The 24,807-nt window shown below is 43.5% G+C and overlaps 1 protein-coding gene and 1 long non-coding RNA gene across 4 annotated transcripts in view; one reads left to right on the forward strand and one right to left on the reverse strand.

Moving 5' to 3' along the window:
- LOC129385640 (uncharacterized) overlaps positions 1 to 15,661 on the forward strand; it is a 35,694-nt gene extending 20,033 nt beyond the window's left edge. Inside the window, exon 3 of one of the 3 annotated variants that reach the window (XR_011895515.1) lies at positions 15,403 to 15,661. This is a non-coding gene — a long non-coding RNA (uncharacterized lncRNA). The other 2 variants (XR_008613121.1, XR_008613120.2) reach the window with 2 other exon arrangements.
- LOC126534921 (uncharacterized) lies at positions 1,561 to 24,109 on the reverse strand. Its single transcript, XM_055072034.1, has 9 exons — positions 24,045 to 24,109; positions 22,824 to 22,892; positions 21,388 to 21,471; positions 18,986 to 19,054; positions 13,991 to 14,059; positions 11,582 to 11,650; positions 10,045 to 10,110; positions 4,806 to 4,991; positions 1,561 to 1,733 (listed from the first exon to the last, which is right to left on the reverse strand). Exons 1-9 carry the CDS (start codon positions 24,088 to 24,090, stop codon positions 1,654 to 1,656), a joined length of 738 nt encoding a protein of 245 aa, XP_054928009.1. The 5' UTR covers positions 24,091 to 24,109; the 3' UTR covers positions 1,561 to 1,653.
- Between the last annotated feature and the right edge of the window lie 698 nt (positions 24,110 to 24,807).

The following is a 24,807-nucleotide window of genomic DNA, read 5'->3' on the forward strand; positions in this document are numbered from 1 at the left end:
CGGCTTTTCCTCTATTAGAAGATAGTACTAAATACGGGTTTGGCATGAAGACGTGCGCTGAATTCGAAGTAGGTCGAGGCAGCATAGTACTTCAACAACATTTTTCCTGTTTATTGTCATGTACGCCACTTTGCCTACCAGGTTAACTCCATGGTTGTTGCCTACGGTAAAAAAAAAATGTTTAAGCGCTGATCCTATGCTTTCCCTCTGAGTGGTGCAACACGTGTTCTGTCTCTTCCTCAATTGTTATTTTCGCACTTGCTGGTGCATAGGGCCACATCCTAACAAAGATCTCCACTCGTATCAGTGAGCTCATTCTAAATTAAAGGGGTCCACTTCAACCTATGCTTTAGGAACGCTCAAACTAGTTATATCGCGACTTTGCAACATTTGACTGCGGTGGAATGTTCGTAGCCAGACTTGCGCCTGTTTGTACAGCCGTCGCCTTCAGGACACGTTTTCTTGCTTACCTGTAACCTCGTAATGTGGCGCTGAAAGCAAACAAATCGTGGCCTAAAAGCCTCAAAGTATAGGTATAAACACGCAGACGTGCGCCGATATTTGAAGTAAGGCGCATTAGAAATATAGTGTTAACAGAGCTTTATAAATTGACAACTTATTAGGCCTTTCAAGGCCTTTCATGTGTGCCGCGTCCCATGACGCATTTCAGAGGTTTTAGCTTGAAATATTGCAATAAGACTCGCTGCCTTGTGTGGATTGGAAAGCCGATGCTTTGTGCGTGATGTGGTAGCAGGTTGCTGCAACACTAAATAGGCTCAGAGGTAGAATCCTCCTCTGAGACCCTTCTAAGAGAACGCAAATATAGGCGGTATGAGTTTTTCCTTTCAAGGAATTTTATAACGAGGCAATTTTCTTTAACCCTACCATGATCAACGTAATACCATCATAAGCGGTACGCTTTATCGAAAATAGAATTTCGCAGAGTTCGATGTAGCGAAAGCACAATGTTATTGTCAGGCACGCTGTCAGGTCTCTGCAATGACTTCAAACCCTTCGCGTTTTTTGACGTGCACCTGTTGCATTGTACACGGGCGTTTTTGCATTTCAGCCCTATTGAAATGTGGGCACCGCGGACAGGGTTTTATCCCGTGCGATCTCGTGCGAAGGAGTGTAGCGCCATTGCCACACCACCACCACGGGTAATGGTGATTTGAGCAGGGTACATTTGGCGCAAGCTCCGTAGATGCATTTTTAGTATAGCAGAGGCAAGACTCAGCTGGGGGTAGTTCAATAAGCCAATTATTATTTAAATATTCAGTACACTATTTACCTTTTAACTGTAATACCATTATTTCATTTCTTTCGTTAAGGTTGTGCTTTCAGTAACCAGAAATAAAAGTGATCTTGTTCTACTTTTTATGTGGAAATATGTGTGCGCATTGCTGGTGCATGTGCCTGCATTCTATTGTTCTTAGGAAAATGCTTGCATATATTTTTATCTTGTTAACGATGCCTGGTAGCCTGTAGTGAGTGTGACAGAGACAATGGGAAAGCCGAAGCTCGAAAACACAATAGCATTCGCGCTTTCTACGATAGATGTCCGTCATATCACAAGTACTGTTTATTATATCAAAAGCCAAGTTTCCCTTCAACCAAATTGCGCATTATACAACACGCAATTTATCGTCTTGTTTAGATGCCATCTTGCTGCAGCCTTTCAGCGGATAATGCGCATAAATGGTTGATTACTGCCGTATCCTTCGATTTGATACCTGTAACCAGCAGGAAAATAGCATCCACGTATGAACCCAACAAAATAATGGTAAAATCTATCACAACGCACGCGCATTGGAATATTAATTCTTGGGTAGGGATATGTTGCAGAAAGTACAAGCTGAGTACCTCTTTGAATAACCGGCAATGAATTCAAAATAATAACAACAACCGAAAAGAAGAAATGCTGAATGTACTTAGAAGTAACTGACGCTCTAAATAGACATGCACGAATGGGGCAAAGCAGCGCACAAAGAACAAGTCGTTCACAAAAACATGAAGGATGAGGACATATGCAGGAGCAGCTGTTAATTTATTGCTCAAAGACGTCCTTCACTAATCGTGATCCGGTAAGCGCACGCGCTGTGACATCAGCTTGGTAAAGAAAACAAAACGTTGGCAAAAAATCGAACATATACCGCCACCGCGCGCGGTCAACATGGAATCACATGCCCAGGTCGGGGTGCGCTTTTCCGAAAGTGATGCTGAGGCGCAGTTGATACACGTCTCCTTGAACTCTTCGATTCCTATTGCTTCTAGAACTTGCCTAGTTTGTTAGTTACGTTCACTGCACAAAAACGTCTGTTTTCGTGAGTATGGGAAAGTGTTTCGCAAGCTCTCCAATGAAAGCGAAGTCTGCCGAATATTTAGCTGTGCTGTAAAAATTGTAAACCGTAAGTGTCACATTAAGACATCTGGCCGTCTCCCCGATATTAATCTTGTCAGAGTACTGAATAAACTACTCGCTCCGTGCAATTGACGTAGGGATTTTTGTGCTCGATCGGAGTGGGGACTTGTTTATCGTTTTCCTCCATTGAACTCCTTGCATGGGTGCCGAACACACCCCATCAATGCCAGCATTTTCACCTAACTTTTACAGACTGTTGGAAACTGTGTCTATTAGGTATCACCCCCATCTTTTTCTGACGGCTCCAATCACTGCAATTGGCTCCACACGCCTTTTTTCGACTCTTTCAGTAAGCTTTCTGCTACTGCAAGCAATAACATCTAGGAGTACCCGGAGTGTATGAGCCAGCTTACTTCGTCCAGGACCAGTCATGCGCTGAAAACCCGTACGTAGTTTTTACGGATTGAGCAGTTTATTCAGTTTTTCTTGCAGGGGACAAGATATATATCAGGCAGACAGACTGGCACATGCCTTAACAAGAAGCTAATAAGAACTTTACAGAGCGAAACTATCATTTTGCAGCTAAAGGTTCGGAATACTGTTTCTTTCATAGCATAGACCGCGGCTGCTTACCCGCATTCACATACACGAACGTTGTGTCCAGGTAACGTAATAAAGAAACTAGGGAAATTATAGAATCATTATAGATCAACAATTCGGAGGGCACGTGTATCAGCCGCGTCTCAGTCTCGGTTTCAGATAGACCACGACGCTACCTGAGCATTAGATTCCATTTTGAGAGCGCATGCTATGATGATCACTGGGCCAGTTGGTTCATGCCGACATTTCAGAAATCCAGCGAAAAAATTCAGACGCAAACACGACAGAAAAAAAAAAAACACCCCAGCGTTGCGGTGTCTTCTTTCTGTCGTGTTTGCGTCTAAATTTTTCGCTGGTTTCCTTAAGTGATGATGGTATTAAATATCAAATATTAATATTTTGTCGTGTACCTCGCCATGCTGCGTTCACGGCGCGGGTCCTTAATAAAGCTATTACTAAAAACGCGCGTCTTTGAACAATTAAGCAATAGTGGCAGTTCAACGCCTTTGTCTGTCCTCATGTTTCATGTATGTGTGAACGTTTTGTTGCTAGTGCGCTGCTTTTTGAAAAATAAAATAGAATAGCTTTGATCGCACAATGTGTCGTGCCCGTTTGCGTGTGAAACGCTCTGCTTTGCGCACATTAAGATATGGAAGAAATCTGAATTGATTGTTTGTGTTTATCTCGCCTTCAGGAACCAGTTAGTCCCATGACTCACTCTATTGCTCCTAGCTCGTCCGTCATTACTATTTAGAGCTATTGACTACTGGACTTCTTGTGAAACGGAGTTATTAACGTTGATTACTCCCGATAGTTGTTGTCACATGCGGTGCGCAGTCTTCCAGGAAATATCTGCATGACGGATGGTTGTTAACGTAAATGAAGCACCTTTAAAGTATTAGTAAGCCAGACCTATGATTATATCGAGATTGCTGTTACCTAGTTTACCAGGCTCTTTTATTATATGAGAGAAAGTTGTTAAGGAAGCGAAGACATACTACGTGTTCGCAGTATTGAAATCCTGAGCAGAAGCTTCTTGACCACGTGTATTCCTATGTGACGAGAGGGAGGCTTAACGCCACTAGACCACCGATTATGCCAAAAGGGCATCCGCGTAGCACGTACGTCTGAAACTGCAGGAGGCCTATAACAAGATTAACTAACTGTACACAGATGGTACTACTATCTGTGTGTAGTATTAATGTGGGACAACATGAAATTCTCCATGAAAGACTTGTGGAATTGTTTTTTTTTTATTTGTACCACTTGTTACCCAATTCAATCTTTGAAATGCGGAATACCTCACCTACAACGACGGCCTAGGGCGGTAATATCCGTTTCGAATAATATTTGGAAATGATATTATGTCCTCTCTCTGCATTTGAAGGCGCTCTATCATCACTTTTTATTTGGGGACGCGCATTTTTGCAATAATTTTTGGAGATAGCTTCATGAAAACGGAATGACCTCGAAGACCGCCTAGAAACCCGCGAGCAGTGTGACCTGTAGTCTGTGCAAACGCAATGTAAGATATGTATATGCAATGTGTCGCCTGGTTGTCTTACACTCTGGCACAAAAATTAGAGCCATACCCTGACGTTAAAATGAGGAATATGGAAGCTCCAATGCCGCAATGTTAATGTATATTCTTTCGAAATTCGCCCGTGATGGTGTGGAAATTCTGAGCATTGCATTTAGCACTGCACGCCTGCTACGAAAGCCGCCAATAAAGTGAAATAATGCAGGCTCTAATATTAGTGAGATTGCAAATTATTTCAGTGAGACTAAACGATAGCATAGTGATATGCATAAAACGTGACTAAAGAAATAAAAAATTTCTTACCCATGCACGTCATCACACATCGGCGACATAATAGAAAGGCCGGTTGAGGCTTACATCTTCCAACATTGCGGAGGACGCATGTGCGATTACTGGGGTCATAATACCACCTCTTAACGGTAGATAGGCAATTCTCAGTAGGCGGTACGGAGTTGCATCGATATGACTTGGCAGTAAAAGCCATGCCACCTGGAACAGAATGAGAAGCGATGGTCTTTAGTTCTGTGCACTGAACAAAATATGGCTTGTCATCTGCCTCAGATCTGCAAGACAGAGTAAGAACAAGCAAAGCAATCTACCGACATCAAGTACATTGTTATTGCTCTTTCGCTTCCTTTCGAAATGCCTGTGTGCTCCGTAAAGAAATTTATATCGATTATTATGCCGGTAGGCATTATTATTTATTTCCAAACGCCATTGCTTTGGCTTTGTCTCAGATTCCCTTTAATTTTTCTCATAATCAGACATTCTGCAAATTCGTTTGGCCTGTTCAAGCATGTGCAGTTTTGTGTGCATGCTTACATAAGTCAGAACAACTTAAACATGCCAAAAAGCTTTTTTACTTGTGTTTTTTTAAATTTGAATCGAAAATGAGCGAATCCTATATACCACAAATAATTGGGAAAGTGGGGCGGCACTACGCTCTGTTTTATTTCACTGCGACAGCTGATAAAGAGCCTAAAGTGGGTTTGCCTGTGTGTTCGTCCATCAATTCCACCACCCGTCCACAAGACTTGCTTTTGTCGTCGTCAAAGCGACTAGCCATTCACCGTTTCACCATTGTCATTGGGGAAAAGAAATAAAGCTTTGTGCCGAACTATTACCATTGCGTTTTGACGCATGTTACTGCAGCAACACGGACTTAGTAGCCCAGAGCGCTATACAATGTGGTACCTAGCATTCAAGACTAGTTTTTCAGTGTTATCGCCACTTTACTTCGCTCTCATAGCCTCCATAACAAAATGAAATTTTTAAACATCACAACTGCTAGACAGCGGCGCTCATTTTCTTGCTCATTTTCACTCTGTTACTTTCAAGAGTGCATATTTATCCAGTTGAGCCAGTGCTCTTTCGATATGACCGAAATTTTTCTCCACCTGCAACACTGTCGTTAATAAGCTAAACCTTTATTAGCGCTCGTCGCATTATAGACTCAATTATGTTCTTGGGCAACCTAATCAACTATTCTTCCCCTGGCCAAAGACAAGCCGCGTAGCTTTGACCGAAGCACCCGTTACACCTATTTCTAAAAAGCCTGTTCTTAATGCTTATTGGCAACGTACGAATACACCCAAATAAAGTTATTTTCCTCACGTAGTACACCATTAGAGCGTCATAGAAGGGAAGATTCACTGACTACTTTTAATTATTGTTTAACTGCAAGTAGCAATGTATCTCTGTTCGCGTTACTTTTCTCATATTTGTCTTAGTTCTCTGCCAATGCCTAGTTCCTTGCCGATGTTATAGTTAATGATTTCTCCCTCTCTTTAGTGTCCTCTCGTGTATTCCCAGTCTTACAACAGGACTGTGGCATGTACATGTAAATTTAAAACAAAGAGCACCTAGGAATTACTGCGAAGTGTTGTGCTTGAGAGTGTTGGCGCATGCATGTACTTCGCAGGCCAGAGCCATCAAAACTGAGCCGATGCGAGCAATACAGTTGAACTGTTTAGGATAACAACGTGTACATCGCATATACAGTATTCTTGGCAAGAGTGTGCCGTTTTGGCGCGCAATTCTTTGCAGTCATGTTCGTGAAAACAACATCAATGACAGAAGAGGTAGAGGATGTGAGTAAACCCAAATGGTTGCTGGAACAAAACAAAGGAAGCATAGATTGCGCCACTACCAACAACGGCGCCGCAATTATTGCGCTACGTAGATTGTTGCAGGTTGTATGTCACAGGACGCACGGCAGCGAATCGTGCGATGTAGCAAATGTGGAATTATACAAAAAAAAAGAGAACTTTGACTCAAGTCTCGAAGTGTGCACTACACCATTTCGATAGTGGCATTATGAATTCAAGTTTTGACATCATCATCATCATCACCAGGAGCAGCAGCAGGAGCAGCAGCAGCAGCAGCCTGGTCACGCCCACTGCAGGGCAAAGTCCTCTCCCATACTTCTCCAACTACCCCTGTCATGTACTAATTGTGGCCATGTTGTCCCTGCAAACTTCTTAATCTCATCCGCCCACCTAACTTTTGGCCGTCACCTGGTGCGCTTCCTTTCCCTTGGAATCCAGTCTGTAACCCTTAATGACCATCGGTTATCTTCCGTCCTCATTATATGTCGTGCCCATGCCCATTTATTTTTCTTGAGTTCAACTAAGATGTCATTAATTCGCGTTTGTTCCCTCACCCAATCTGCTCTTTTCTTATCTCCTAACGTTACACCTATCATTCTTCTTTCCATAGCTCGTTGCTTCATCCTCAATTAAAGAAAAATCTTTTCGTAAGCCTCCAAGTTTCTGCCCCGTACGTGAGTACTGGTAAGACATAGCTGTTATACACATTTCTCTTGAGCGATAATGGCAACCTGCTGTTCATGATCTGAGAATGCCTGCCAAACGCACTCCAGCCCATACTTATTCATCTGATTATTTGTCTCATGATCCGCATCTGCGGTTACTACCTGTCCTAAGTCGATGTATTCCTTTATCACTTCCAGTGCCTCCCTGCCTGTCGTAAACGGCTGTTCTCTTCCGAGGCTGTTAAACATTACTTTAGTTTTCTGGAGATTAATTTTTAGACCTATACTTCTGCTTTGCCTCTCCCGGTCAGTGAGCATGCATTGCAATTGGTCCCCTGACTCACTAAGCAAGGCAATATCATCACCGAATCGCAAGGTACTAAGGTATTCTCCATTAACTTTTATCCCCAATTCTTCCCAATCCAGGTCACTGAATACCTCTTGTAAACACGCTGTGAATAGAATTGCAGAAATCGTATCTCCCTGCTTGACGCCTTTCTTTATAGGAATTTTTTGCTTTTTTTATGGAGGACTACGGTGGCAGTGGAGCCGCTATAGATATCTTTCAGTATATTTACGTACGGCTCTTCTAAACCCAGATTCCGCAATGCCTCAATGACTGCTGAGGTTTCGACTAAATCAAACGCTTTTTCGTAATCAATGAAAGCTATATATAAGGTTTGGTTATATTCCGCACATTTCTCTATCACCTGATTGATAGTGTCAATATGGTCTATTCTTGAGTAGCCTTTACGGAATCCGGCCTGGTCCTTTGCTTGACAGAAGTCTAAGGCGTTCCTGATTCTATTTCTGATTACCTTTGTAAATACTTTGTACACAACGGACAGTAAGCTGATCTGTCTATAATTTTTCATTTCTTTGGCGTCCCCTTTCTTATGGATTAGGGATTATGTTAGCGTTCTTCCAAGATTCCGGTACGCTCGAAGTCATGATGCATTGCGTATAGAGGGTGGCCAGATTTTCCAGAACCATCTGCCCACCATCCTTTAGGAAATCTCCTGTTACCTGATCTGCCCCAGCTGACTTCGACCTTTGCATACCTCCCAAGAATTTCTTTACTTCTTCCGGCGCGACTTGTGGGATTTCAAATTCCTCCCAGCTACTTCAACTATCTCATCCATATTAATAAAGATATTGCCGGCTTTCTTTCTTAACGCATACATCTGATTCTTGCCTATTCCTAGTTTCTTATTCACTGCTTTTAGGCTTCCTCCGTTTCTGAGAGCATGTTCAATGGTATCCATATCACACTTGCTTATGTCAGCTGTCTTAGGCTTGTTGATTAACTTCGAAAGTTCTGCCAGTTCTATTCTAGCTGTAGGGTTAGAGGATTACATACACTGGCGTCTCTTGATTGGAATTTTCGTGTCCTGCGATAGCTTACTGGTATACTGTCTAACGGAATTACCGCCTACTTCTATTGCACACTCATATGATGCCCATAAGATTGTCGTTCATATCTTCATCACTAAGGTTCTCTTCCTGAGTTAAGGCCGAATACCTGTTCTGTAGCTTGATCTGGAATTCCTCTACTTTTTCTCTTACCGCTAACTCATTGATCGGCTTCTTATGTACCAGTTTCTTCTGTTCCCTCCTTATGTCTAGGCTAATTCGTGTTCTTACCATCCTATGGTCACTGCAGCGCACCTTGCTGAGCACGTCCACATCTTATAGGATGCCAGGGTTAGCGCAGAGTATAAGGTCTATTTCATTTCTAGTCTCGCCATTCGGGCTCCTCCACGTCCACGTTTGGCTATCCCGCTTGTGGAAGAAGGTATTCATTATCCGCATAATATTCTGTTCTGCAAAGTCTACTGAGAGCTCTCCCCTGCTATTCCTAGTGCCTTTTCCTTGTGCCTACGCCACTGACTTGTCTCCATCCTGCTTCTTGCCTACCTTGGCATTCAAGGTAGGCAATTTACTGCCCTCTTATTCCTCCAATAGCACTGCTAGACTTGCCTCACTAGATAACGTTCCAGCGTTAAACGTTTCCAGGTTCAGATTCATTCCATCATGAAAATATTCAAGCAAAATTTTAAATCTTACTTTTGCTCCCTGAAAATATTTTATGATTTCACAATCGTACCTATTCCCCACCTCAACTACCCCTGTACTGCTTGCGGCTTATCTACTGCCCCATAATAAGTGAGAGTAATCATTTCAGCCAAAAGCAAGCTCCCAAAATGAAGATGGTGGTCTTCATGGCGGAAAGAGAGGCCGTCGAAATGAACGACGGAAAAGCTGAAGGAACCATAGAAGCCTGCTGCCGTTCTTTTTCGTTATTACTGGTGGAGGCAATGGTGTGAGAAAAAAAATATCACCACAATATTCAGATGACTGCAGTGATAGTAGGCATCAGGGTAAATGTACTGCTGCCCAGTTATTGTTACCGCAGCTATACTACTGTCTCCTCTGATTGTTACTCTGATGAATGTAAATTTAAGAATCAAGATAATTTATTTCGCATGAATACGAATTACGACAATTCATTAGTGGTGAAGGTAAAAGCAGTTGGTTATACATAAAATTATAAAGCGACAGTCACCACCCTTGAAATTTCTATCATGTTTAATACGCTACTTCAGCTACCACTACTGCTGCTATGGATACTACTGTTACTAATATTTTTATCGATTGATTCGGCATATACACAAGTGATCACCAGTATCAGTATAATCTGAAGAAGTAGGGCTTCCTTCTACATTTGCAAATTATACAAAAAATGATGCAAAGAACATCAGTGCTTACCACTACCTGTTACCGGAGGACGCACGCTCGCCGGTGGTTGTGGCATTAGCACAGACCCGCCAATTCCTAATTGACAAAAAAGGCACATTGAAAATTAGAAGTTATTTTGCCGAAGTGAGAAAAAAATATAGACTGAAAAGTAAGCGTTTCTGAGCAGTGCAACTGCTTCATATGAAAAAAAACAGATTCAGAAGCTTTCTGCCTAAAGTAATAAACCGGCATTATAGAATTACAGTAATGCCACTGAGTCTCCAAGATCTCCATCGCTTTTAATTCATTTTGTGCAAAATTTGTGGGAAAATGATGGTTCACATTGACTTTCAAATAAAGAGTGGGTTTTGTTCAATCCAAGGAGTATATTGAACGATGTATACGGGAGACCTATCCTCAAATAGTGAATAGGCATTGTGTCTTGCTCATCAGCACTGTACCAACATAGTTTGACCCAGGGCAAATTCATATTAGATCAGAAGCGTTACGTTTTGGGCGAGTTGGTTGTACATGATTCTTTAGATAGTTATCCGAGCACAAAGACAGGGCGTAGAACGAAGAAGGCCCGCACAACATGCAAATGTCGTTCGACGTCCTGTCTTCTTACGTGCAAAAGTAAAAAAAAAATAATTCACATTACGTATGCAAGTCACTGACAGTATCATCGATAACGTAAGCGCCGCATGCTGGTTGAGATAAATCAGGAACATGTATCGCAAAAAGTCGATACATCTGTCAAATTATCAGTGTGGGAGAATTGAGATCAACAGTAACGATTAAATATTAAAAAAAGAAATAATCACACGATTGTTTCCAGAGCAAGGTATTCGCACGCGAGCGGATTTGTTACTCAGCTGGGCCGCTATCGTACAGTCGGCCCCAAAAGTTATCGGGGTGTGTAATGCGTGACTGAGCGACGCAAAACTGAATTGCTGCGCCATCTACCGTCGCACAGCGTGGTGTCGAGTCTGCGCAAAGGGCGCCTGGGACGGAAGCACTGGGAGCCTCGGCACCACACTCTGTGACGGTAGATGGCTCAACAACGCAATTTGGCATCGCTCAGCCACGCATTGCACGTCCCGCTAACTCTTGCGGCTGACTGTACGTCACGCTGCGAACATGAGTCCTCTCAATATCACGCTCGACAAATTGGTGACATCAATTTTCGTGTTCTAGAGCCGTAGCCGATTGTAATTTATTGCTAGAAAATTTGAATTGCTATTCACCGCCACAGCGAAATTTTTGAAGTCTTTTCTGTTCTTTATTTGTGTGGTAGTGTGGTGGTCACGCAGTGCTGTGATCCTCTTCTAGCGCGATTCTTTGAGCGAGACTGCGGTTAGTCTGCAACAACAAAACGCTCGCCTAATTTTTATTGTTTGTAGTAGAACCCGTGTCTGCTGGCGGTTTCGTCCAGTCTAAAGTATTGTCTTTCTTTATTGTCTTCTGTGTCGCACTTTTTCAGTAAGCCACAGCAAAATGGCGACACTCGGATGTCTTTCTGTGGTGAGCAGAGCAAGCATTGTAGGAAAATAATAAGCATATTCACCCCCGGGTGCTACCGGAATCGGCATTAGTCCAGGCTGCCCGTTCGTAACTCCTGTAATAGTTGTCTCGCCTGCAAGGTAGCCATATTGTTGATGTCAAGATAGATCTACAGATTGTGAACTAACACAGCCGGAAAGATAAGTTTCAGGCGACGACTTACTTTTATTGAACTTAAGTTTTCGAGCAAATGAAGGCGCTGACAAGGAAATGTGCAATAGGTGACATTTAGTTTTTCAGAAAAATGCGGCTACTTCTTAGCGACCGGCGAAAATATAAACGAAAAATGAATGTTCTTGTCCTGTAAAAAAACCAGCCAGTACCAGTCATTAGCCGCGCACGGACTGTATGTTCTCGGCGGAAGACGTTCGAAGAAGAAAACAAAAATATGCAGACCAAACGCGCATTTCGCAACCTATGTGAAGCGAAGGTTTCATGAAGCGGTTAATGAAATGTAATAAACTTCTCCATTTTATTCCTGTTTATTTGGCGCAATGGAACCTGCCGCCCGTGCGTGTACTTTTGCGCATCCTTGACACGCAATGTCAAAAACGCGGCAATCGTCTCAAGGAGCTAGCTGGCGTTGCCACGATGCGACTTTGCTTGCGATGGTGGTCTTATTGTTAGAACGTCGGGTGGGTTTGTTTGGGATATTGAGTTTCGCAGGCACGGTCGGGCTTGCGATTGCTCTTTTTATCTACGGGCTATTCAGCAAGACATCAGCAAACATCGGTGACACACAGCAGCCATGGTCTGCAAAAGTTCGGAAAGGTTCCCAAGAATGCCTCGCCTAAATTACCAGCAGTTGAAGTACAGCTTAAGCATAAATGAACGGTGGCTGAAGCCTAGCGGGCAAAATGCCTTGCACTTCAATTTTGTGCGAGTGCTATATAAGGCCGAATTTTAAATTGCGCAGTTGGCTATGCCTGTTGCATGACTGCGAGGATCGTTACAGCTATTTGTCCAGTATCTACACTGACATATACTTTTGTGAGATCACACCCCAACGCTACTGATAGATGCTTCGAATCTTTAATATTAGATACACTGAAATGAAAGATTATTCCCTGTTCATTTATTATATAGAACTGCCCTGACACTTTATCACAAAAAAAATATCTCTTTTATTTCTTCCGCTGAAGACCCCAATAAAGAACCAAGGATAACTATTTGCCTGTTTTGTTCCTCATAATAGTTTTCTTGTATTGATGAGGAATATTTTGCTTAATAACGCATCTGATATAAAAGATATACTTCAGTTGACTTAGCCCATTTTAAAGCCTTTTTTACAGAGCCTGGATTACTAAAACACGGCACCGACCAGCGTGTTGCGGCGTCAGCTAACTGGATACCACTTTCCGGGCCTAAAACAATAAAATGCACAAAACGATGAAACAAGTGCCACATGCAAGTATATTGCTCCGTATTCGGGTTATAATTTAAAGAGGCTGCCGGAGAATGTCAGGACCACTTGCTGCTTGGTTTGTACCGGTTGTGGGACGAATGAACGGCCACGCTAGACACGTGTGTCGGTCCACAATGTTGTCGGTTCGTGTGAGAAAACCAACAAGAAAAGAGAGCATCAGCCAGGTAAAACTCTTGTGCCAAGAGATAAAACGTCCGCTTATTAACCATAGTGGCTTATTTGTCATTACTCGTGTCATTTTCTCGGAGGTAGAACGGTGACACAAACACCAAAGAGAATATGTCATACACCGCACTACAAGACTATAAAACGACCAGTGAACATACAAGATGACGTCTTTGAGAACACGGACTCTAATTTGCCACAAATATTGAGAAACGTCTTTACACATGTCTGGAGTGCATATAAGAAACCTAAAACATCCAAAAACATATTTCAACATAAAACAGCTTTCAAACTATTTCTAAATGACTAACTTCCCGCGATCATCGATTCTTAAAGAAGGTCCACAAATACACGTACTGCCTGTATTTGAGGTGTTCTTTGCTGCGCACCCAAGAGATGTATTTTTTACCCTCACTCCAACGGGTTTGTGATCTAGCCCAGGAACCTGGGTTGTGAACTTGCAACTTTCGTTTCATGAGCTGTGAACTGCTCGCACGAACACGTTATTGGACGTTGTAAAATTTCTACGCGTCTTTGTTTTGCAACAGTGTTGCTCTCTTTAAGTGACGTCAGAGCTATTCATAAAACAGAAAAGTGTGACAAAGAAATACACCTTTGTTTGGAAAGCGCCCTAATTCTGTCAAAATACTTGACCGCATGTGTCTGAAGGAAAAGTATAGGAATATGTGCATTGTACTAGTACGCTATTTTACAACCATAGACGAACCTGTATATTTATGATAATTGTAGCTTAGCAACTAAAATAAGCATTACGCTCGATAATGCAATAAATATAAATACTCCAATGATAAAATAACGTACCACCCGTTGCTGGCAGCAGCACAACAGTTGGAGTCCCCGCACCTGTGTTGACAGTGGAGGGAATGCCGCCTGCAGTGAAATAATTTTAGTAGCTTTCTCGCAAAATCCAGTGAATAAAGCTCGCTTATCGCTATGAGTAACAAAATGCGCTGTTTCGCCAACTTTAAGTAGAATTCGTGTTATTTTTACCAGGTAACAACACTGACAGCGTAGTGTACATGATCAAGTTTAGAGGATCTTCAGACGATTTAAGATTCTTTGGCAGAACTAGAAGTAGGAATACTCTTTGGTGTAAGAGCAATGTGCATTTTAATTTAGTAACACCTTCTGAAGAAGGAGAAGAAGAAACTTTATTAATGAATAGTTCGGCAGTTTTTGTTGTGGTGGCCTCAGGGGCCGGCTCGAAGTCCTCGGACTCGGGCGGCACCTTCGGCTTGCCAGACGGCCCAGAGCTGGTCTGCCAGCTCTGAACTTTTGAGAGCCGCCTGCCAGCGGCGGCGATGCCTACGGAGAAGGTCCCCGGTGGCTCCTGCATCCGGGGCGACGTCGGGAAGAAGCGAGCTCGAGCCTTCCCGTAATCTGGCAACGGCCGCGATTATGGACGCGTCGCGAACGGAGCTGGTGTAATTACCGTTGTTGCCGGCACATTCCCAGAGCATGTGTCGCAGCGTTGCTCTCTGTCCGCAAGTTTTACACGCGTCTATTCAATATAAACGCGGATAGCAGTCTTGTAAGATAGCGGGGTTAGGGTAGGTGTGTGTCTGGAGCAAGCGTAATGTTACGGCCTAGTTCCTGTTCAATTTATCGTGTGGTGGCGGGACTGTGCATCTTTCGAGTCTGTAGTGTTGGGTGAGGTCTCTGAACGTAGTTAGGCGATCGCCCCACAGCCACTGTGTTTTTTGTTGCAGCATTTCTGTCGTAGTGTCCCGATCCGGCAGATCCGATGCCCCTCTCTCGGGGGCGGAGGCCGCGGCCACATAATCAGTGACGGCTCGGAGTGTGAGACCTCAAGTCCTGGCGTGGGCCGCCTCGTTGCCCGCGAGCGGAACATCGGTGTGTGCTGGGGTCCAGAGGAGGAAGACAGTAGAATTTTGGGGTTGCGAGGGTGATGACGAGTCGCCGTCGTAGGAAATTTGGCGTATGCGGGCCGCTTCCCTCGAGACAAGATCGCGCGCGCAGCCGCGAATTGCCGCCTGCGAGTCGCTGATCACGATCACACTGTTCGGCACCGCGACGAGTGCTAGGGCTATCGCGGCTTCTTCGGCCACCTCCGTGTGTCCAGTGGTCACCATGGCGCTCGTGAGGCAGTTACCCGTGCGGTCTACAACCGTGATCGCGTGTGCGCTTCTCCCTCCTTCATATCGCACAGCGTCTGCGTACACCGCCTCGTTGCTGTTACCAAACTTCTGCAGGTCGCTTGCTCGTTTGTTGCGTCTCCCGGTGTGGTGCCTCGGGCATGTTCTTGGGAAGCGGCAGGGTGATCAGGTGGTCGCGGACCGAGGCGGGAACCACTGTCTTTTCTCCATGCTGGATGTGGTACGTGATGCCGAGCGACTCGAGGATGCATCGACCTGTCTTCTGAAGAACCTTCTGAAGGCCTTCTGAAGAACTTTATTTCTCCATGTGCATTCAGAGAGGTCAAATAAAACAGTTGCGTTCAATGAAATATTACCATAACTTGGCTCTCAATGGCCGTACTGCGAGCTTATCACTGATCTTCGAACAGAGAGTGTTTATATTGTGAAATGGAAATATCTACTGGGTGAGCGATTAATAAATTTTATTGTTATTGCATTGAGGTAAAGAGATCAACGTATTGTTTGACAAAATGGCCTGAGCAGTAACTCATAAATATTTATTTTGCACTGTATATACTCTTGTCAGGAGCGGAAACAAAGTGCCAGAAAGAAATGGCTTCCCTTGGTTTGTGCCCCCTACAACGAATTCACATAGTGACAAGAAAAGGAAACGAGCGTAAAAACACCTTTAAGAGATATCACGATATTCACAGCCAGGAAACCAATGTAAGGAAAAAGTCATATGTGTGCAGGTGTCCACAATAGGAAGTTAGAACAACCCCATATTTTTCTTATAGTGCATCGTATTGGCCCGTGTACTTCCTCTCCATTGCGAATTTCGCGCAGAATATGTAAAACGACCTGTCTTGTCATATGAAATATGAAAATAACATGTCTGTTTCTCTTGAAGGGCGAAGCATCGACAGCGACGACAAGGTGTATATAGCGTCGCATTTCGGCTGTTCCGTTTGGGGCGTTTACTCTGCGATTGTGCCGCAGAGATGTTTCCTGCGCAGCCACGAATTGCTTTATGGAGTCCCACAAAGTGCCGTGGTAAAATTTTACCTTTTTCCTTTCTTTTGTTTATGCTGTGCTCTTAAAGGGGATTATTCGTTCTTCCTTTTATTATTTCATTTCTTTAACAATATTTCATCCTTTGACTGCACCTACTCTATAGATCCCTGAAAGTGTCTGCGTGGTTTAAGTTGAAATAATCAATCCATTTCTTGGCCAATCCCTCCTTTTTTGTATGAGAATCAAGTCGGATGGGCATGTACAACAACAACGGTTTCACAAACGGTGCTCAAACTATATGTGGGTGCAACATGTCGGTGTGACGCAGCCCATTAGGCAACTCCTGTTGCTGCTATGCGCCAGCGTCTTCCCTTGCAAAGTGGAAAGGAATGTTTTCTGTCGGGCTTACTATACAGGCCGTTGCTCAGGCCGTTGAGAATTTGTGCAACAACTACTCAACGGCTGTTAAAAAGTATTATGGCCAGTTGCTGTTGCAACTCTTTTAGACAGAGAATGACTACAAACGAGGTGGATGTTCTCGGGTGTCATTACACGCTAGTCTCATTTTGTACGATTGAAGACACAGCTCTACTTTTCCTGGTTTTCATTTATTTTTTGTCCTTGAATTGCACTCTTAAAATATGCGTGCAAAAATGTTACTTTTATTTCACCATCTGCATATCACTTAAACCTTTGCTAAAATTGGTGGTGTCTAGCTGCAAGTGTATATTGGAAACACTCTTACATAGCAAACGAGGATTTTCTTATGCTCACTTACACTGTCAGCAATACGTAGTCTGTCCATGCAAATAGCCTTCCTTAATGCAAGTATTTCAGACTATAATTTCCGAGGAAGACGGCAATGCTTACGTGAGCAAGCGAACACATTTTGTTTTTAAAATTAAGGAGCTGTAGTTTCGCATGCCTCTGTAGGATACCTAATATCGATGTCTAATAACAGCGAAAATTGGTTGTTAACGAATGCTCACAACACTACTTTTTCTTACTACAATGTATATTTTATTTAATTCTCGCCCCAATCATATATGTCGCTCTGAACCTAACGCCAACGTCTGGCAACGACACCATAACAAACCATTCTGGAATGCTTAAAGCAAATCACGTTATAGCGCCCAAACACTCGGTTATTTAATACTGAAACGGGGAATCGATACAAAAAAAAAAAACGATCCGAATACACATCGCGATTAACATCGCCATAATGAGATTAGCATTGAGGCAATGTTGCCATGCACTGTATTACCACCGCTGAAACGCGCCAAGTATGCGTCGTGCTTTCAGCCAAGCTCCTTCCTCGCACTTCCCTCTAGACACGTTCCACCATACGGTAGAGCCGCTGCGACGCCCGTACATGACGCTGGTGTGAATTTAGGGAATATTTCTGAATTTGTATATGGACGAGGGTTCCTCTCCGTCCAGCAATGGGAACACAATTAAGGATTAAGACACGAACCTACCTGCTGCTAAGTAGGTTAGTGTCTCAGTGGGTATATTTCTGTGTATATATTCGAATGGTTAATCTGCGGAGAATGCAGGTGCCAGTAAGTGGGCTTCTACAATTTCTGTACGTTGATCGACAATGTACGGATAATAAGCTTACTTCTGTCGTGCGTAAACGCAAACTCCTACATAAAGTTCAAACGTAAATTGTCCACTCACGGGTATCTGTAGAGCAAATCGTTGTCTGAGCGAAGAAGAGCAATGCACTGAACAAATTCACTGGTTCATTCGGCTTTCTTGTTTTACTTATTTGGTTTGGGTCACTGGCTGTGTCCCGTTCTGGTAAAATTCTCCAGAATGAGTAAGTGCGTGCCACTGTGGCGCAAAAGGTATGCGATCCCTATGTATAGGTAGTTGTGTCTTACAACGTCATGCGGTTTCTCTTTCACGTGACCCCCGAAACCCCATGTGGCCGATATTGTGCGCGTCCTCGACGAGTGACGGCAGTACTTCCGGAACAGGAAATACTGCAGCTTGTCGCCACGGAACCAGCAAACAAATGAATTTTGTTGCGTCAAGCGGTAAAACACCCAATGCGCGGCGTTCAAAAACATTTCATTCTGCTCTGTACAGTAAACGAGATTGGTTCAAAATATTATATGACGCATCAGGCTTGTTTCGATGCGTATTTGCTGCTCTCATACATCCAATTGTGCTGAGCCTTCAGTCAAAGCCGTTGCTCGCCTGGGTTTCGACTTGTAGGCGATCAGTAGAGGTGACGTCTCCATTGCGTCCCTTTTCGCCGTCGTGCGCTAAACTGCCTACATGGGATTTATGCTTCGCCCTGCTCGTCACCTTTGGATCCCGCTTGTTTCGCTTTCCTCCAAAATTTGTATAGCCAGCTTCACTGTCACCAAGTTGACCGTTTTCAACAAATCACGCATGAATATCAGAACGGTACTCTACACGTTACAGAAAGATTTCGAGGGCAATTTCACAAATTGGCAAGAATGATTTGAGCGTGCACAGCTAGGTGAGGTGACTGTGTTTGAATGCACCGATATAAATCACAATCTCGAGAACAGAGTTAGCCTGATTTTTTTTTCTTTCGAAGCCGTTTGGACATAGATTGTGGCAGGAACAGCAACGCCAACAGAAAAAAAATATTAGCACGTTAGTTGCGTTACCATAGGTAGCTTCAGTAATAGTCACAAGCACTTACCGGTCGTTGCTGGTGAAATCACCACGACACCAGTTCCCATGCCTTCCGAGCCTGTCGAGTGCACTCCGCCTGCAGTGAAATCACTCTAGTTTCTTTCCTGCTAGACACAGGGAATTTTACTTTCGGTGGGCAGCAAAAAAGGCTACCATGCGAGATGGCCACCTTCAGAGAATGTTGTGCAATACTTACCTAATCCTTGCGATCACAGTGTAGTATGATCAATTATAAAACATTTTCAGGGGGTTTGGAGTGGTTTGCAAGAAGCGGGAGCTATAACGCAATCAAAATAATATTGTCGTGTAAGTGGTATGTGTACACCAACATAGCCCTGCCTAGTCGATAGCGTTTCTTTAGTTCGCTGTGACAGAGCAATACTTAAGCAAGCGATGTCAGCAAATATAAGAGATAGCATGCTGGCTAAATGTTTTGCTACGAACTACTCACTTAACTACATGGAAAATGAAGAATGCTGATGGTTGCACCACGAAGTGAGAAAGCACTACTAGGTTGTCGCAGTAATTGATTTAGTAGAGTTGAGTGAAGGTAAGCCTTGGCTGAACTACCTGAGCTGCATGCATTTATTGCTCCCAACAGCAATAGACGAAATAATGTGCAATGAAGAAATGATGTGATGAAGGGGCTTGCATATCTGGCAGTAAGGGCATTTTTGTTGTGGAGCAGAGAACGGTGGCTACCCGTAGAGGAAGAAAGGAGCTGGTGTTCCCCGTAGATTGTAGCGTGGACTGGGGGACCGGGACACCGATGCCCATTGAATATTACATGGCAATATGATGTATTTCTACGCGTCGGGTTTTACAAAGTACAGAGTTTTCTCGCCGTAAGTGTTTTCCCGTAGATGTCCTGTTAATGGATACTTGACATCGATATGATTCCTGTTTGCTATATTCAGCCTTATTGCTTTTTCACGTTATTAAAGCGAATCTTTTTTTGCCTCTTCCTTCGACTTTCCCACTGCTGCTGCTGGTGTGGGCTGCTGTGGCTGCTGCTGTCGTGCACGCCGCATTGGGCCTGGTTTAAAGCGTGTATATAAATGACAGCGCGAGTCAGAGAGGAAAGGTGACAGGAGAAACTCGTTTTCACCCCAGCGCGTCGAATGTGCACAATGCTCTCTGGAGCTCCCTGGCCTTCGCCACATTAGCCGCTTGACAGCTGCAGTTATCCGTGACTCCCCTCAAACTGCAGAAACTGCAGTGGTTTCCTTTCTACTTAAGTGCGAGGCCAGAGGGGACGCAGATATAACTGTAGAGAGGAGAACAAGGAGAGAGAGAAGAGGCAGTTTCAGTATGAGAGAGGGGGAGGTGGCGTGAGAAGGCAAGAAAACCCTACAACTATACAACAGCGTTTGAGGGGAAACAGGATAAGCTTAAGTTCAAGAAACGGTGCAGTACGTTGCTGCTATTTCTGAAAAATAAACGCCATGCAAATATGTCAAGCGGGCAACTTACGCAGGGCGTGCTGAAGCAGAGCCGCATTAAGTAAAGCGCACCGCAGGGTCCAGGAGACACTTCGGAAGCGGTCGACCGTCGAATCAACACTTCAACGCTTTGCGGCTATGGCTTTGATAGAGGTCGTGGATTTGACCCCAAACGCGGCAGCCGCATTTCGATGGGGTCGAAATGGAAAACGCATGCGCACTTAGATTTTGGGACACGTTAAGAACATCACGGTGTCAAAATTAATGCTAAGTCCGCCAGGACGGCTTGCCTCATAATCCGACTGTGGTTTTGGAACCTACTACAACATATTCAAAATCAAGTTGAATACTTCTGCCACAATGCTATGTGCCACGTGAGGAAATGGCAACGCTCAATCCTTTCAAAAGTTATAAAATAAGGCACCAACAACGCCTCAAGCAAACACCTCTTCCTGTGTGTTCTGTGTACTAGGCAGACAAACATCAGTGGTGTACGTAACGGAACATTTATTATCAACTCACCATTCTCGTATTAGCCTAAACTTTGAAGAAATGAAGCTTAAGCAACCAACATTGCCGCTAATTATTGTCAATCAAAGCATGCATCACGGAAAGCTTCGCTTATATTATTTCCCACAGTGCGTGGGATCAGCATCATTTTTTTTTAGCACAGTATATGTAGCAGACCATTGACTATGTTGTCACTGTTTACTAGTGTTTATGCTGCAACAATGCGCGGTACCTTTTCGCAGGATACAAAGGAATGTTCTCTAAAGCTCATGTATCTACCGGTCTGCACCCCGAAAATAGATAGACGTGCAATAGTTACTGTACAAGCATTCTTCTAGTAAAAAGAAACACATTGTTATGAATCGCTACCGAGCCTTCTGCAAGTGCCGGGGAAAAAAACTATATAACATAATTGTAGGCACTAGAGTTAACGGTGGTAATGAGGAGAAATACGTACCAATTGATGCTGGCGTTACGAGGCCAGGTGAAGACACCCCGCTCACCGACACAGTTGCAGCTGGCGCTCCGGCTCCTTGAATCACTGCAGTGAATAGTAAAGAAAAGGGTGCTTTATAATGAGGTTACCCTTGTTTCCGTAAAGGAGGAGATCAAATGAAAAGTTTGCTTTTATTGCTGCTAACAAAATGTAAGCAAAAATTTTGTCCTAAAATGTAGCCAGGAAACTTTGTATACATACCTGTTTACCTGTTTCCTTATAACACAGAACTGTTTAAGATGATGCGGCGGCTGCCAATAAACGCCAAGAAAGGCGAAAAATACCTCAGTCCCTCAATCTTTCGGTCCTTGAATTCCAGAATTCTACGCTCGTCAGCCGCACGTAATCTGAGCGTCTAGCCAATAGCGCGAAGCCGGAACAGGAACAGGATCCCTTAGGTACTGCATCTTGTCGTGAAGGAACGAACAAACAACCAAATTTTGTTGCGTGATACGATAAAGCACCCACAGCGCGATCTTCAAAAAGATTTCATTCTGCTCTGTAAAGCAACGGAAATCAGTTTAAAAGATTATATCACGCTTCACGCCGGTTTCTACGCGTATTTGATGCCCTCATAAACCCAATTCTGGTGAGCCGTCACTAGCCTGGGTTTCGAATTGCGGGCGACGAGTAGTCGTGATAGGCGTCTCCATTGCGTTGCTTGTCGCCGTTTATACTTGGCACTACTCGAAAATTTTGGCTCCTGAATAATTCGCACTTTTCTAAACTTGAAACATCCAGCGTCATGGTCACGATTTTGACCGGTTTGAACGAAGCACGCGCGAAGTGCGAGATGGTACTCTGCTCCGTTTACAAACATTTCAGCAATAAATTCATAAAATGGTAAGAATGCTTGGAAGGTGCACTGATACTTAAAGTGACTGTGCTTAGAGCACAGAAATAAATCAGTATCCGGACAACAGAGTTAGCAGAAGTTTCTTTATATGCCTCAAATATGTTTGCTTATCGCTTCTCGTTTTTCCCTCGAACTATAGCAGAGTGGAATGCTCTACCGCAAGAAGTCGCTTGTATGTCCTCGGTTGAATCATTTGTGTCTGCCGTACAATCTTTGCAATGAAGCGAGTTCGTTTTAGAATCACCATTTTCCTGTTTATTTATTTTTGTACATGCTGCCTTTCCCGACGCAATAGTCTGTATCTCTAAGCATTTTTTTTATGGTTCCTTGTAACCCATGTTTTTGTTATTTTGACTTGCAGTGCCGACTTTGTATACACTCACTCCTGCCTGGACTGCCAAGAGGCAGTTGGCAGTATCTAATATATAAATAAAATAAAGAAATATACATTGTGGCAGGAACAGCAACGCCCGCAGTAAACATTATTGGCACACTAGTTCCGGCGCCGTAGGTAGCTACAGGAATAGTCAGTAGCACTTACCAGTCGTTGTTGTTGTATGCCCGAAAGCTGGAGTTGCTACGCCTGACAACCCTGTCGAAGACATTCCACCTGCGGTAAAATCACTCTAGTTTCTTTCTTGCTAGATGCAGGTAATTTTATTTTCAGTGTGCAGCAACAGGGCCACCATACGAATGGTAACCTTCAGAGGATTTTGTGCAATACTTACCTAATCATTGCGTTCACGGTGTAATACGATTAATTGTAAAACATTTTCTGGGGTTTAGAATTGTTTGCTAGACTTCGAAGGCATAACGCAATCAAAGTAATATTGTCGTGTAAGTGGTATGTGTACACAAACATAGCCCTGCCTAGTCGATAGCATTTGTTCAGTTTGGTGTGATCCAGCAATACTAAAAGAAGTGATGACAGCAAAGATAAGAGATAGCATGCTGGCTAAATCTTTTACTTCGAGCTATCCACTTAACTATTAGGAAAGTATAGAATGCCGATGGTTGCACGGCTAATTGCGGAAGCGCTACTACATTGTCGCAGTATTTGATTTAGAAGAGTTGAGCGAAAGCAAGCCTCTGAGAAACGCCCTGAGCTCCCAACAGGAATAGAAAAATAACGTCCATTGAAGAAGTGATGTGATGAAGAGGTTTGCATATGCGGCAAAAAGGGCAATTTATTTTATTTGAGCCAGCAATGCTGCTGCCCATAGATTGTATAGTGGACTGGGGCAGCGGGGCACGGAAACCATAGAATATTACGTGGATAACCATAGAATAATAAGTGGCTAACCATAGAATAATATGTGGCAGGTATGATGTGTTTCTCGTCAGCGGGTTTCACAAAGTGCAGAGCTTTGTCCTCGTATATGTTTTGCCGTAGATGGCCTCTTGATGGACACTTGAAATCGATAGGATTCATGTTTGCTATTTCAGCCTTAGTGGCTTCCCACGTTTTTTCAACACAATGTATTTAGCAGACCATTTACAATGTGGTCGCTGCTCATGCTGCAACAATGAGCGACACTTTTTCACAGGAAAAAAAGCAGTGTTCTTTATAGCTCCTGTATTTGTCTGCACCTCCCAAAATAGATATGTATGCAACAGTTACTCTACAAGCATTCTTCTCGCAAAAAGACACATTGCTGTATATCGTGACTGAGACTTCGGCAAGTACTGGCAGGAAAAAAAAAACTATATGAGATAATTGTAGGCACTAGAGTTAATGGTGGCAATGATGGGAAATACGTACCGACTGAGGCTGGCGATACGATGAGAGATGAAGCCATGCCACCCATCGACACAGTTCCAGTTGGCGCTCCGGCTCCTTGAAACATTACAGGGAATAGTAAAGAAAAGGGGGCTTTAAAATGAGTTTACCGTTGTTTCAGTAATGGAGGTGGTCAAATGAAAAGTTTCTTGTTAGTGCTGTTAAGAAAATGTCAGCAACAATTTTTTCCGGGAATGTAGCCAGGGAACTTTGTATACATGCCTGTTTCCCTCTAACACAGAACAGTTTGAGATGATGCGGCGGCTGCCAATAAGTGCCAAGAAAGGCGAAATATAGCTACTTCACGTATTCTTCTTTCGAAATTTCATCATGATATATAGGGATATGAACGCGCGTTTAAATTTTTTGTTTTGCTACTATAACGACTTATAAGCACAGACAAATGCCTTTTGTACATTTATCTTGTATTTCTAGCTTCTCAACGCCCTCCCTACCCAGCCGCGTGATTTGCGCGAAACTTGAGGAATGAGTACTATTATTATCTCTCCACACCTATGTCAGCATATATATATATATATATAGGGTGATATTATTGAGAAACACTTGCCGTTCGGCGTTTGTTGCACACGGGAAAGTGAAAGTGCCCCGCCTGGCCCGTGAATGGTGGATGCCCCTCCTGCAAAAAACGCCAAAGTCACAAGATGATCAGCATGCTACCAAATCAGGCATTCATTGCTTGCTCTAAACACACACCTAAAGGAGAAGATATATTGGAAGCGCTCGT

The sequence above is a fragment of the Dermacentor andersoni genome, chromosome 7 (genome assembly GCF_023375885.2).
Source record: "Dermacentor andersoni chromosome 7, qqDerAnde1_hic_scaffold, whole genome shotgun sequence".
In the NCBI taxonomy this organism is placed as follows: Eukaryota; Metazoa; Arthropoda; class Arachnida; order Ixodida; family Ixodidae; genus Dermacentor; species Dermacentor andersoni.

Excerpts from the sequence above, each read along its gene's own strand:
- LOC126534921 (XM_055072034.1), bottom strand. The coding sequence starts at position 24,090 with ATGGGTGGCATGGCTTCATCTCTCATCGTATCGCCAGCCTCAGTCG. Across the intron at positions 14,060-18,985 it reads GATTTCACCAGCAACGACCG|GCGGCATTCCCTCCACTGTC; the intron begins GTAAGTGCTTGT and ends ATTTCACTGCAG. Across the intron at positions 10,111-11,581 it reads GATTCCGGTAGCACCCGGGG|GAATTGGCGGGTCTGTGCTA; the intron begins GTGAATATGCTT and ends TTTGTCAATTAG.